The sequence below is a fragment of the Prosopis cineraria genome, unplaced genomic scaffold (genome assembly GCF_029017545.1).
Source record: "Prosopis cineraria cultivar Desert tree isolate PC_DT_omini unplaced genomic scaffold, ASM2901754v1 PC13, whole genome shotgun sequence".
Lineage (NCBI taxonomy): Eukaryota > Viridiplantae > Streptophyta > Magnoliopsida > Fabales > Fabaceae > Prosopis > Prosopis cineraria.
The window spans coordinates 5,011,833-5,026,975 of NW_026555344.1; the positions used below are offsets into that span (position 1 = coordinate 5,011,833).

At 31.4% G+C, this 15,143-nt stretch overlaps 1 protein-coding gene across 1 annotated transcript; it reads left to right on the plus strand.

Moving 5' to 3' along the window:
- Positions 1-4,882: 4,882 nt before the first annotated feature.
- LOC129291504 (seed linoleate 9S-lipoxygenase-3-like) lies at positions 4,883-8,864 on the plus strand. The gene is made up of 9 exons (XM_054928899.1): positions 4,883-5,187; positions 5,622-5,911; positions 6,012-6,249; positions 6,347-6,673; positions 6,763-6,848; positions 6,959-7,066; positions 7,173-7,477; positions 7,562-7,825; positions 7,926-8,864. The coding sequence occupies exons 1-9, from the start codon at positions 4,977-4,979 to the stop codon at positions 8,677-8,679; spliced, it is 2,583 nt and encodes an 860-aa protein (XP_054784874.1). The 5' UTR covers positions 4,883-4,976; the 3' UTR covers positions 8,680-8,864.
- Positions 8,865-15,143: the final 6,279 nt, after the last annotated feature.

The window sequence follows — 15,143 nt, forward strand, 5'->3', positions numbered from 1 at the left end:
ACTGCTCGAACCAAGAGTCCGCCATTAGGTCAATGCGCAATAATTATCCAAAAGAATCGATATTAAAATAAATTCTTTTTTTTTTGCCAGTATATTAAAACAAACTCGAATAAATGATGTTATAACTTCTCCTTCAGTTTTACATATAAGTTATTTTTAATTATCTACTCAAGATCAAAATTATTGATATGCTTGAAAAAGATAGAATTTTTTTAATTTGTTATTTTTAAGTATATTTATTGTGTCATTTGATAACAAAAATGTTTATTATATCATATACAATAACATTTTTCTCCACTAGTAAAAAATTGTGAAAGAATAAAATTAAAACTCAGTTACTAATTATTTTTCATTCAAGGAGCTCATACAATATCAAATTCTTTTATATTGTGAATTGTTAATTTATTATATATATAGTATCAAAGAGATTAGTTGATGAACTAATTTTTTTCCCCTTCTTTTCGGTTCTACCCTTAATTAAGTCTCTGTGTTTTTCATTTTTAGGTTAAAGGACTACTCATTATTTTTATCACCTTCCAACTCTACCATCAATACAATTATTCCTATAATTTCGAGCATGCTCTCATAAAAAAGGAACAACATACTTCTCAAAAGATTCTCGTAAAAAAGGATGGAGGGAGTAATAATTGGGGGAGCCATACAATTTAAGAGAAATTCATATATGCATTTTATGTCATTTATGTTCTATTCAAAAAAAATATGTCACATTATATAACTATAATTTATAAATATAAAATTATTTTGCTGTTAATAATAATAGAGTATGAGTGGCGTGGTATATTAAATTCATGCAAGAATTTCTCTCCATTTACTCCCTCGTTGCTTATTATAAGAATCTATTAATTATTCTTTCTAGCTATACAAGGATCAAGAATTTAGTAAAACTAAGTAAATTTTTTAAAATTATAAAATCGGTTCTCAATAATATTTATTAATTAGACGATATTTTTGTTAGGAGTTTGTTCAACTAGTTAATCTGCAAATCAAGGGTAGAACATTTAGAAAAAAATAATTATTTAAACGTTCTATATTAAAGAGTGTGGAAAATGGTATTGCACCAAGTTTCCAATGAAAGTGGATTATAAACTGTGTATGTTACTGCACAAGACTCAAACTCATCATAAATAAATATGTATAATTAATTAATTATTGTTATTAGCACATCAAATTTTTCACGTTGGTGAGTTATTTTAATATTAGTTTCCCAAAGGAATATACTAATTTGATTTGACCAGCCGCTTCAGTAATTTAATTAAGATTGCAGATCTTTCTAACTACCAGTAATAGGCACGATTATATAGACTGAGAGATTATGAAGGCACCTTGAGGTTTTTTTTTTTTTTTTGGGGGGGGGGGCCCAAACAAGAAACCTTGAGGTACCAGCAGATAATCATGTGAAAGAGATCGAGAGCCTATTTGGCAATCTATTTTATAAATTTTTTTATTTTTTTAAATAAAAGAATAAAAAAATTTTTAATAACATATTTTTAAAAAATATTTTAAATAAAAAATAAAATATTATTTTAAAGAATAAAAAAATAAAAATAACTTTTAGGTATTTTAAAATTATTATTTTAGAGAATATAAGAGAATGATAAAAACACTCGTTATTTTTTTATTTTAAAACATATTTTATAAAATATTAATTTTTAAAATAATAAAAATAAAAATAATTTTAAACATGACCTAAATATTCTCCACACTCATGTTGCCAACAGATTAAACAGCATGTTAATAGAATTTACTAAATATATTTTATAATCTTACTTTATTAAAATAAAAATATCTAAAATATATTTAATTTAATACTTCATTTACAAAAAATATTAAACGAGAGAATATAATAAAAAATGTAATATTAAAAAAATTATCAATACAATTTATTTATTTTTATTAAATTATTTTATATTCTGAATGATAAATCTTTCTAAAAAAGGTCTAATAAATTAAGACAGAAACGGTAAAAAGTATGGAAGCGTTATGGAGCATCAGAGCACAATACCTCCAAAGATGAAAATGTATTATAATATGCTCTTAATTTATATTTCTATGTCTTTTTTTTATGCTAATGTTACATGAATAAAAAAATTAGTTAAAACAAATTAATTGTCTTAAAATTACCTTATATTTTCACAAATATCTTTAATAAAATAAAATTATTTGTCATCTCTATTCACTCTATAATTTTCATGCCCAGAGCATTATATATTAAAAATATTAATTAATTTTAAAAACTACAAAAAGACGTATAAACAGGAATATAAAAAACTTATAAGAAGTGGCTCATAAATAAGAATTGAAGAATGACCATTTAACTTGATACATTGTATGAAGTCTGATGACAAGTTACATTATATCTAAATAATGCAGTTCATTAATTTTTTAAAATATATGCTCAATGTTTAACTTTATAATATAGATTATTTTGTTTTAAAAAGTACACATATAATAATATAATAGACTACTATGATATGTTATCTTTCGGACTTTCTGATCAATTAATGACTTTCAATCACAAGCCAAAATAATATCCCTTCCATTTCAAAATATAATACACTGTTAACTACTGTATTTCATAAGAACTAATTAGTTAAACATGGTTTGTATCAATAAAATTGTATGAAAATATTATTATTTTATTAAATTACCTTCTAATTAAAATCAACATACCTTGATTATCTTTAATTTGTACCAGTATCTTGTTTAATTTCTCTCTTCACTACAATTAATAAAAGTGTTTGTAGAAAAGAAATTTTTAACACTATCGACTTTTTACAGTTATAAAATATTCTATATTTTAGATCAACATTGATTGGTAAAAAAATGTTTTTATATATTTTCATGCAAAAGATATTACGTTATCACCTTTTTTTTTTTTTTAATTTCCAATGCATCCAAACTCACTCGTTCTAAAAAGTAAACTTTAGCATCTCTTATCCTATCCTGTTCGGATCAGAGAAAGAAAAAGGCCATCTCCTCATAGTTTCAATCACATGCAAAATAATGATAACGTTATCGCATTTTATTTATTGATTTACTTTTTTTTTATGAACGTTATTTGTTTATTTACTACTCTATTTATTTATTCAGTTCCCAACCTCCAATCAGTCATGAAAGGACACTTTTATCCTCATTCCTTTTCTTCCTTTTTTTTTTTTAAAAAAAATTCAATCATCAACAAACATGATGCACGTGCCTTGAAAAGAACTTCTGAGTTTTGAGTTTTGATGACGGACGGTAACACTTTGTCCGTGTGAAAGGGTAAAAGACTGTTTCTTTCTTTCTTTCTTTCTCTTGGGGCCAAACGACCTTTCAAACCAACCTGTCCTTTTCTTTTGGTGCTTTCACTTTGGGAGAATTGCACTGCCCTAGAATAAATATATTTGCTAAAAGCTTAAGGGCTTGTTTTGCAATTTTTTTTTGGTAAAAAATAGAATTGTCTTTTGAAATACATAACGAAATATTCATAAGTAATATTTAAAATTCATTTATTTATAACATAACACCCATTTATTTGACATAGTTCACATGTTTTATAAATTAAAATTTATTTATTTTCAACAAAAGGTTCATTTATTCCACAAAGACACAATTTTATTTTTTTTTTTCACTAGAAAACCTTAACTTCAAGTGAGGCTTTTGAGCTTGTAAAATCATTTCAGATTCTATTGAGGCCTACAGTGCAATTCTCCCTTTTACTTTTGCCTTGTGAATAGAAATGTTTTATCTTTAATTTAACCATTAGAAATAACGATTCAACACATAATTAATTTGGATTTTTAAACCAAAAAATTATAAAACGTGTAAAATATCAAAAATTAGTAAAAAGCCAAATCATTTCACAAGTCATGAATAATGAGGTTTATTTGAAACTTTGAGCAAATCAGTAAAACGCAATCTCACAATCTTGATTTTAAAACGACAATTAAATAACAAAGATTAGGAACAACAAATACAGTTCATGCATATTTTTTACTTATTATGCTACCCTCTATTTTAGATATTATTACAAATCTAAATCTAAATATAGAGTAAATCATGTTCAGAAAACCTAATCTTCAATCTCCATAGATTTTGTACAAAAAGTTAGATTCATGCTAGCTTGAGGGTCAGATCTACTGATCCAAATAAGAATTGCAACATATGCGCTATCCATGCAGTATATTTTGGTAATAATATAGTCTCCCAATTAAGCATTTTTTGAAGAGTTGATTGATAAAAAATGTAAGGCATTTTTAATCTTTCAAGGCGTAATCATTGTTTTTTTTCAAAAGTGTTCTTATTGATAATGACTTTATATTTATTATAAGATATTTAATAGAAATAAATATGAAAAGATGAGGTTAATTTAAAAATAGGTCACTACTTTATTAGATGTGAGATTCGATTAAAAATGCCTTGCATTTTTAAACGGAGGGAGTAATTTTTAATTTTTAAATTTTTTCTCAATTATCAATTTTATTCTTGAATTTTCAGTTTGATAATTCAATACAACTCAATCCTTATATTTTATTAAATTAAGAAATTATAGAGATTGGGTTGTTTCAAGTCAAGAAATTATAAAAACTGAACTATTCTAAGTCAAAATTCAAAAACTAAAAGTTATATTTTATTATAAAATTTTAATCAAGCATTTAGCTTCTGTTTTCATATACATTAAATATTACATCATTACTGTGCCACCAAAAAAAAATATTATAACATTATCAAATTAAAGTTGGTTTCTGTTGATAAGGTTAAATTTTAAAGAAAACTAAAATAAAAGGAACTGTAGAACCGAGCATTATAATTATAATTATTTCTCAAATCTTCTCATCCTATCTATGAACATCTCTATAAATAGCCATGAAAGCTTCATCGCATCCTCACAAGCTTGTACAAGCAAAAGAAAAAGCATCACTTTCTTACTTACTTGTATAACATCCTCTTTGAGTGTGTGAGAAAGAGAGGGAAAGATGTTTCCGATTCTCAAGCCCTCCAATATTCCTGTGATTGGAAACATATTTGACAAGGGGAAGAAGATAAAAGGCACAGTGGTGCTGATGAGGAACAATGCGTTGAACATTGACCTCAACAGCACTGTTTCCACTGTCTTTGATGGATTCAGTGAGTTCCTCGGCCAAGGTGTCACTCTCCAATTGGTCAGTGCTGTTCATGCTGATCCCGGTATGCTCCTTTAACTTCCTCCTCATTCTGCTACATCAGTAGTATATCAGAAACAAGAAGGAAGTTTATCTGTGTGTCTGTGTATATGTATATTAAACTCTTACCTCAAACAAGGTTGTGTTCTGCTCTGCTGAAAATAAGCTTCTTTTATGGCTGTCCGTGGGGTTCAGATCACTTTCAGAGGAGAAAAACATTAAAACCAGAATTTAAGTTGGACCTTTTCTCGTTAAGTACATGAAAGAGTTGAGATTTGAATATAGTAACATTTGTCGTTAACTACTTATTCTTTAAATCTTTAAATAATCACTAGGATACATATCTGATGATATCTGTCCAGATCTGAGATTGTTTAATTTAGTTTGAGTCTCAGAGATAATAAAAGTAGACAAGACAAAATAAATAATACTTTCTCTTTTGCATATTAATTTATGCAGCAAATGGATCGAAAGGGAAAGTTGGGAAGCCTGCGACTCTAGAGAGTTGGCTTACCACATTGCCAACTTTGACATCAGGCCAAACTGCATTTACAGTTCATTTTGATTGGGAAGATGATATTGGGATTCCAGGAGCATTTATCATAAGGAATAATCATGCGACTGAGTTTTTCTTAGTGAGTTTGACTATTGAAGACTTCCCAAATCATGGTGACATTCACTTTCTCTGCAACTCCTGGGTTTACCCAGCAAGAAAATACAATAAAGATCGCATTTTCTTCTCAAACAAGGTAAAATAATGAATCAAACTTCTTATATTCAATGATGCTGCTTGGCTTTGGTTTATCTAGCTCAAATCTTGATAGTGATGGAAGTGGTTAAATGTTGCAGACTTATCTTCCTAGTGAAACACCAGCACCATTGGTGAAGTACAGAGAAGAAGAATTGGTGAGTCTGAGAGGAGATGGAACAGGAGAGCGCAAAGAATGGGAAAGGATATATGATTATGCTACCTACAATGATCTTGGAGATCCAAGTTCTGAAGAGACTCGTCGTCCTGTTCTTGGAGGTTCATCCACATACCCCTACCCTCGCCGGGGAAGAACCGGGAGATCACCGACGGAAAAAGGTTCAACTCTTTTTGCCTGTGTCATGATCAGTAGATTTTAGATTTAATGCTAGTTTTTTTGTCAACTTTAACGTACTTTATAATATCGTTTTGACAGATCCAAACACCGAGAGCAGACTGGATAAAGTAATGTCATTTACTATTTATGTTCCCAGAGATGAACAATTTGGACACTTGAAGATGTCAGACTTTCTCACTTATGGATTGAAGTCTGTATCTCAAAGTATTCAACCATCACTGAACTTTTTTGACAAGGAGTTTGATAGCTTTGAAGAAGTTCGTGATCTCTATGACAGAGGGATCAAGTTACCAGAAGGCATACTAAACAGTATCAGTGACAAGTTGTCTGGACAAATGCTAAAAGAAATTTTCAGAACAGATGGTGAACGACTCCTCAAATTTCCAACTCCTCAAGTAATTCGAGGTATATGTATATCTTGCATATCTCAATCAACTATTAGTGACCGTGGTTATCTCTGATAATGCTAATTCTTGATTTATTACTTGGAGCAGAAAACAAATCTGGATGGATGACTGATGAAGAATTTGCAAGAGAAATGCTTGCTGGCGTGAATCCTGGCCTAATTTGTCGCCTGGAGGTGAGTTTTAAGTCTATTTGCCTTGAAATATAAATCTTTCCATATTTTGATATATTGTTGATTATCTAATGAATTGCTTATCAGATTTTGACTTGCACACTTCATTGCAGGAGTTTCCGCCAAGAAGCAAACTTGACAGTCAAGTTTACGGTGATCAAACTAGTAAAATAACCAAACAACAACTAGAGATTAACATGGGTGGGCTCACGGTAGATAAGGTAATTATATCAGTTCCACAATTTATTTAATGAACTATGCCAAGAGCTACATGTTTGTTTATGATATAGACTATAAAAGTGACTATTTTTTAAAATGTATTTATAGGCCATCAAGAACAAGAAACTTTTCATATTGGATCACCATGATCCAATCATACCATATTTGAGGAGGATCAACTTAACTTCTACAAAGGCATATGCTAGCAGGACAATCCTTGTCTTGAAAGATGATGGAACTCTAAAACCATTGGCCATCGAATTGAGTAAACCTCATCCTAATGGAGACCAATTTGGTGTGGTCAGCGAAGTTTTCTTGCCTGCAGAACATGGTGTTGAGAGTACCATCTGGTTATTAGCCAAAGCTTATGTTGTTGTGAATGATTCTTGCTTTCACCAGCTTATCAGCCATTGGTATGATTTCTGATACAACTAAATTTAACAAATATGTATGTTCTTCATCAAACTTAGTTTGATGAATTTGTTCGTGTTTCACAGGTTGAACACTCATGCAGTAATTGAGCCATTCATCATTGCAACAAATAGGCAACTCAGTGTGCTTCATCCGGTTTATAAACTTCTCCTTCCTCACTACCGTGATACCATGAACATAAATGCACTTGCTCGTCAAGTCTTAATCAATGCAGGCGGCATCATAGAAGACACATTCTTGTGGGGAAGGTATTCTCTAGAGATGTCTTCCAAGATTTACAAAGATTGGAAGTTCTATGAGCAAGCACTTCCTGCTGATCTTCTCAAGAGGTAAATTTCACCACCTAAAACCAGACCAACAGTGAATAAAATAAACCATGTTACAACACAGAATTTAAACATGGGATTGTTTCTTTTTTGTTTGATCCAGGGGAATGGCAGAATCAGATCCAGCTTCTCCAAATGGAATTCGCCTGGTGATTGAAGATTACCCTTATGCTGTAGATGGACTGGAAATATATTTCGCAATCAGGACATGGGTCCAAGACTACATCTCCTTCTACTATAAGACTGATGATGCTGTTAAACGAGACTCTGAACTCCAGTCATGGTGGAAAGAAGCTGTGGAGGTAGGTCATGGGGACAAGAAAGATGACCCAACGTGGTTCAAGATGCAGAATCGTGAAGAGCTAATTGAAAGCTGCACAATAATCATCTGGGTATCTTCAGCACTCCATGCAGCAGTCAATTTCGGACAGTACCCATATGGAGGCTACATTCTGAATCGCCCAACTCTGAGCAGAAGATTCATGCCCGAGAAAGGAACTCCAGAGTATGATGAGCTAGCCAAGGATCCACACAAGGCTTTCCTGAAAACAATAACTCCAAAGGACAAAACCATCACTGATCTTTCAACAATAGAAATATTGTCAAGGCACACTTCTGATGAGTTCTATCTGGGGCAGAGGGACAGCCCTAATTGGACATCTGATACGACGCCATTGGAGGCGTTCAAGAAATTTGGGAAGAAATTGGAACAAATTGAGGGAAAGATCACTAGCAGGAACAAAGACTCAAAATTGAGAAACCGATATGGGCCAGTGAATATGCCTTACACTTTGCTTTATCCTACCAGTGAAGTTGGGCTCACTGGGAAGGGAATTCCAAATAGCATATCTATCTGAAGGATCTGTGTTTGTGTACTTTAGATTGTGCTTGTTGTTGGCTTCCTGTAAAAATAAGTGAGAAGGATTCTAAGTCCTTTCACTTGGCGATTATGTGTTTGCGTTACACTATCATAAGTGGATGTATTTGGATGTTTAGAAATAATATTCTTAATAACAATAATTATTATGTTTTTACAATTCTATCACTCTTCCTAAATGGAACTTGCCTGATAATTTATATAGTAATAATCTAGGTGGATTTCCTTCATTATGCTATGAAATTTAAATAATGAGGATTATTTATGGCTTGTAAATATTGTCATGTTACGCCACAAAAAATATTGTCACGTGCTATAAATTTTATAGTTTATAGTGATTATATGTGTTTAATAGTGCAATATTCAATGAAAAACAAAAGAGAAATTATATCTGCACATTCTTATTATTTCATTTAATTTTAAATTATGTTTCTAGTTTAGTTTATTTTAATTGAATTGTTATAGTATAATTGATTAAATTTTTTAATCCTGAAAGTTAAAAATTTTAAATTTTTTTTTAAAAAAATAAAAACTTTATAATTTTGTTAAATAATTATATAATTTTAAAATTAAATACATAATTTTATAACTCAAAATTTACATAATTAAGTTTTTTTATAAATTTTTATGAATATAAATTTTTTATAAAAATAATAAAAATATAAATAGTGTATGGAAAAATACCTTTGTGGGTCCTTATAATTTACCTTTTTTGAATCAGGTCCCTAACTTTCAATTGTTGTAATTGAACCCTTATATTTTTAATTGTTAAGCCCATTAGTCCTTTTCCATTTAACACTGTTAAAAGTTAACATATTTTGTAACTTTGTTAGTGTAAAATAATCAGAAGCCAAAGAGAAAAAAAATTGACACGCTAGATAGACACTGTGGACTAGGAGAAGTGAAACATGAAATAGGTTATTCACGTTGGTTCTCTGTGAACACCACTGTGGAGAACAAGAGACGTCGCGAGGGTGGCCATTGCCAAAGCTTTTTCGATTCTGCTTGATTGTCATTCTAATTCGTCTTTGGCTCGCTTGTGCTGGTGAAAGAGGTAAGCTTTTTCATTGTCGTGTTTTTCCATTCATCTTCGGTCACACTGGTGCTCTGTGAACATCACGATAGAGAACAAGAGAAAGAACACGTCGCTTTTGTGGCCAAAGCTTTTTCAGTTCTGCTTCATTATCATTCTGATTCGTCTTCGGTTTGCCTGTACTGGTGAAAGAGGTAAGCTTTTTCATTGTTGTGTTTTTCCATTCATCTTTGGTAGTGTGTTTTTGATTCTGCCTTGTTCCTTGCTATTAACGTCTTCTTTCTTCAAACATGAATATTCTATGCTTTGTATTACGTGTGTCAGACAGAGTGAGAATGAGAGTTTCGTTTATGTTACATTTCATCTTCGATTGTGAATTTTCAATTCTGCCCAGTTCCTTGCTATCAGCGTGCGTTAGACAGAGTAACCAAGTCTCATTTTTATTTGCTCTCTATTGTCGTGTTTATGTCATTTCCTTTAATGGTCATGTTTGGTTTATGTTTATATTTCAGCTTGCTTTCATTTTAATGAAACCCCAAGATGAAAAAGAAACAGGCCGTGGTGATGAAATAGAAAAGGAGAGTGAGAATAAGAGTTTGATGGATTAGGATGATAGTGTTTCAAGCATACAAGTTGAGGATAGTAATGAGGCAGAGTTAAATGATGATTACTTCCATCATTTTATTGATGTTGATATAGTTCAAAATATGGGATGAGAGAGTGGGAGTGTTTCTAATATAGCAAAATTTCATCCAATACAATCAAAGATTATTCCATTTGAGTTACCTAATGAAAACTTGTTGAATATGCTTTCTGACCCAGAGGATGCTGAGTTTTATGAAGAGTATGTAGTGGATGATGAGGGAGACCAACCAATAATAAGATATGAGAAATACAATCTTGCTGAGATGTGTAAGGTTTTTGAATTTAAGTTGGGAATGGAGTTTACTTCAATTAATTAATTTCGAGAGGTACTCAGGAAGTATTGTTTGATGCATAGGTATGATATTACATTCATAAAAAATGATAAGAATAGATGCCAAGCTACGTGCAAGAAGGAGTATGGTTGGTTGATATTTGTAAGCAAAGTTGGTGGCACAATGACCTTTCGAGTGAAAACAATTGGACCAAAGCATACTTGTGGGGTAACATTTAATTCACAATTGGCTTCATCAAAGTGGGTTTCAGACAAGATAGAAGATCATGTGAAGATGAACAAGAATTGAAAGTTAGGGGATGTGATTTCAATTGTCAAACAAGATTACATGGTTCAACCTTCAATCAACGAGGCATTTTAGGCTAGAAAGATTACAAAGAAGAAGATTGAGGGAGATCATAAAGAAGAATACAATAAGTTAATAGACTTTTGTAATGAATTAAAAAAGAGAAACCTAGAATCTATATTTTCTCTTGTCACTGATAATCCTTATGTAGATTGCCTATGTGTGTTTAAAAGATTGTATGTATGGTCGGAACCGATGAGAAGGGGTTTCAATAATGTATGTAGGTTAATTATTGGATTAGATGGTTGCATCCTCAAAGGCACGTCTAATGGTATTTTGTTGGTGGCCGTTGCCCGTGACCCCAATGATCAATATTTTCCTTTAGTCGTGGTAGTGATTGAAACTGAGAATAAAGATTCTTGGACATGGTCCTTAAAAAATTTATTTGATGATATTGGAAGTATGGCTGAAAAGAAATGGGTTTTTATCTTATATCAGCAAAAGAAATGTGTTTAATTTTTCTTTAATAGTTTCGAGTGTGTGAAATTAGTTTGAAATTAACAATTACTTTGATTGGTTATATAGGATTTAGTTCAAGCATTTGAAGAATTGCTTGAAAGAGTTGAGCACAGATTTTGTGTTAGACACTTGTATGCCAACATAAAGTCAAGGTTTGGTAGAGGAACGGTGGTTAGAGATTTAGTGATACGTGCAGCAAAAGCCACTTACCCCTAACTTGGAGAGAACTTATGAAACAATTACATAACGTGTCAAAGGAAACGCACAATCACTTAATGACATTTCCTCCATCATGTTGTACTAAGTCTTACTTTTCTAAGTATTCAACAAGTGATAGGATTATGAATCATATATTAGAGTCTTTCAATAGCCGGTTGTTAGAAGTAAGAGAACTTCCTATTGTTGGTCTCTTTGATTGGGTTTGAATGTATTGATGAATATATTTGTAGAGAATTGAATTAAAGTTGCAAAATATTGTGGCAAGGGTGCTGTATGCTTAAGACCCAGTAAGAGGCTTGACAAGGAGGTTGAAGAGTCTAGAAAATGGATATCGAGATGAGCTGGAGATGACAAGTTTGAAGTTTCAATATAACAGTCAAAGGTTTATTGTTGATTTAAGAAAAAGACTTGTGAGTGCCGGTGGTGGCAATTATTTGGAATCCCTTACAGGTAAATTAATGATATAACTTACTCCCCACTTTATGAAATTGAATTTATAATTTATTTTAGTGTTAATTGCAAGCATGCTGTTATTTGCATTTATGAGAAGTGTGAGGATCCTCAACAATATGTGAATGAATATCTTACCATGAAAAAAATATGAAGAGTGTTATGATCCAATTAGACAACCAATCAATATAAAAGAAATGTGGGATAGAATTGAAACAGAGCCTATTGATCCACCAATATTTCACAAACGTCCAGGTAGATTGAAAAAGCGACAGAATAAGGAGAAGGATGAACTACCACATCCACACAAAATGAGAAGAAAAAATGCAAGCGTTAAGTGTAAAGCTTATAGGAAGTATGGTCACAATTGAAGAACTTGCGGTCATAGGAGAAGAATCAAGCAGTCAAACTTAGTTAATTGTATTTCATTTTAGATAGTTAATATGTTTTGTTTGTAATTTTTTAGATATGGCTGTAAATGCCAAGACTATACATTGTTGTATTAGTTCTTATTATGCATTAGTGCAAGTTATGGCTATACATTAGTTTAAGACTTAGTTAATTATAATCTTTATTGTGCATTAGTTCAAGTTATGGCTATACATTGCTTCAAAGCTAATATAATTTATTGAAATTTCAGTCTGCAATCATGCCTCCACCCTTTTCACCCCTTGCTCTTTTGTTCATATCCCTTTTCCTTTGTTTCTATTTACTTAGTGGGATTTCATGACCTCCTGCTGTTTGCTTTTCTTTATTGATAGATAATTCTTTTATCATTTGAGAACAAAAATTGGAAAGAATTTATTGGTGTTTCTTTCTTTTGTGTTATAATGTATGTCTAGATAACTTTGTATTCTCAATGTATTTAGAGTTTGATAGTCTTATTCTTATTCATATAGCAAGAAGGTGTCCATGGCTGTAAAGTCAATCACTCAAGATTCAAGGAAACGAACATTGGAGGCATTGGAGAGAAGATTTGCTGTTGCTGATATAATTTGCGGATATAATTTGTAAAGCCTTAAGTTGTAAAGCTAATATAATTTGCTGCTAAGTCTTATTCTGCATTATAAGTTATAGAACTTATATAATTTGCTGCTAAGTCTTGCTATTGTTTTGTAGTAAAACTGACATATTTACTACAAAGCATCAGCATAAAAAATATGCTTGTGGCCCCTAAAGTTGTTGCATAAAAGATCAGAAATTAACAACAAAAATCACTTTTCATTCAATAATAATTGTTTGCACAAGTACAACATTTATAAGTAGAATATCCACCTACTAAATTTAAATCAATTACAACAAAAGAAAGAAAATAAATTTGTCAATCTGCCCACTTTGGTACATTCTAACAGTCTTAACTCCTACAATACTAAAAACCTAATAGCATTAAAGTTTATACAGCAAGTTATAGCCTTCAAGCTCATTCTCTTCCTTTTCTTGATCTCTATCTTCCATTTCCTCCATCATGTTGTAGCTAGTAGTGATGAAAGGAACTCTAACTATATGTCTAAAATTTGTTCCTCTATCATACTGCAGTAATATGCAATATACATATGATGTTTAATGAAAAGAATGCTTTGACAATATATAATAGGATGAAAATAGAGAGAATGTATTGCATATAACCATGAATTGGACAAGTATACTTACCGAACTGAATTGGCTAAGAAAGAAAGGACCATCAATTTGGAGAGAGCAGATTCAAAATAATCAAATGCAGTGCCTATAGCATTATGAGGTTTCATAATTATCAACCAGAGGAACACCAAAAAGAAAGAAATTGCCACATTACCTGCTTTTATCACATTTACATCTTTTTAAATGAAGAGACAATAGTCTTGCAAAAAGTGCAGTGTAAGATAGCAAATCTTTGGCAAACTCCCTCTTTGTAGAATCTTGTTTACCATAGAGAAACCTTTAATTTAAATTTGAATCTTGGATATGGAAATGTTATATTACTCTCTTACATATTTAAAATGCTGATATGGAAAATAATTGGCTGTATCAAAAATACATAACAGCATATTCGTGAAGATCAATTGATAGAGGTCGGAGACTAATTTAAACTAGAACTTTTAAACTCTAAGAACCAAATTAAAAATTAATTGAAATTCAAGAGACCAACAAAGTTATTTAGCCACCTAAAAATATATATCATAAGAATCAACAGAAAATAAGGACTTGATATTAAACAACTTTCAGCCTTCCAGGAGACACTAGAATTAGCAAGATGAAAAGTAAGGATTCTTACCATTGGATCTGGTGCATCATCTTCATTACACATCACCGAAGGGACTCCAATTCCCATTTCAACAACCATTTTTGCAACCCAAATCACATAATTATAGCCAACAGCTCCAAGTAACTTACTTTATGCTCCATACTCATTCTCAATTTGAAAAAATACATTTTGTATGTCTCATTATTTTAGCTAGATCTAGTTGAAGGAATTTGAAAAAGTAAGACTTGGTCACTCTATCTGACACACACTGATAGCAAGGAACAGGGCAGAATTGAAAACGCACGACTGTAGATGAAATATAGACATAAACCAAACTCTCATTCTCTCATTCTTACTCTGTCTGACGCATACAATACAAAGCATATAATATTCATGTTTGAAGAAAGAAGATGTTAATAGCAAGGAACAGGGCAGAACTAGAAATGCACGACCGCAGATGAATGGAAAAATACAACAATGAAAAAGCTTACCTCTTTCACCAGCACAGGCGAACTGAAGACGAATCAAATGATAATGAAGCATAACCAAAAAAGCTTTGGCCACAAAAGCGACGTGTTCTTTCTCTTGTTATCCACCATGACGTTCATAGAGCACCAGTGTGACCAAAGATGTATGAAAAAACACGACAATGAAAAAGCTTACCTCTTTCACCAGCACAGGTGAGCTGAAGACGAATCAGAATGACCATCAAGCAGAACCAAAAAAGCTTTGGCAATGGCCACCCTCGCGATATCTCTTGTTTTCCACAGTGGCATTCA

Coding starts and splice junctions, on each gene's coding strand:
- LOC129291504 (XM_054928899.1), top strand. CDS start 4,977: ATGTTTCCGATTCTCAAGCCCTCCAATATTCCTGTGATTGGAAACATA. Junction 6,250..6,346: donor GAGATCACCGACGGAAAAAG/GTTCAACTCTTT, acceptor TCGTTTTGACAG/ATCCAAACACCGAGAGCAGA. Junction 6,849..6,958: donor GCCTAATTTGTCGCCTGGAG/GTGAGTTTTAAG, acceptor ACTTCATTGCAG/GAGTTTCCGCCAAGAAGCAA.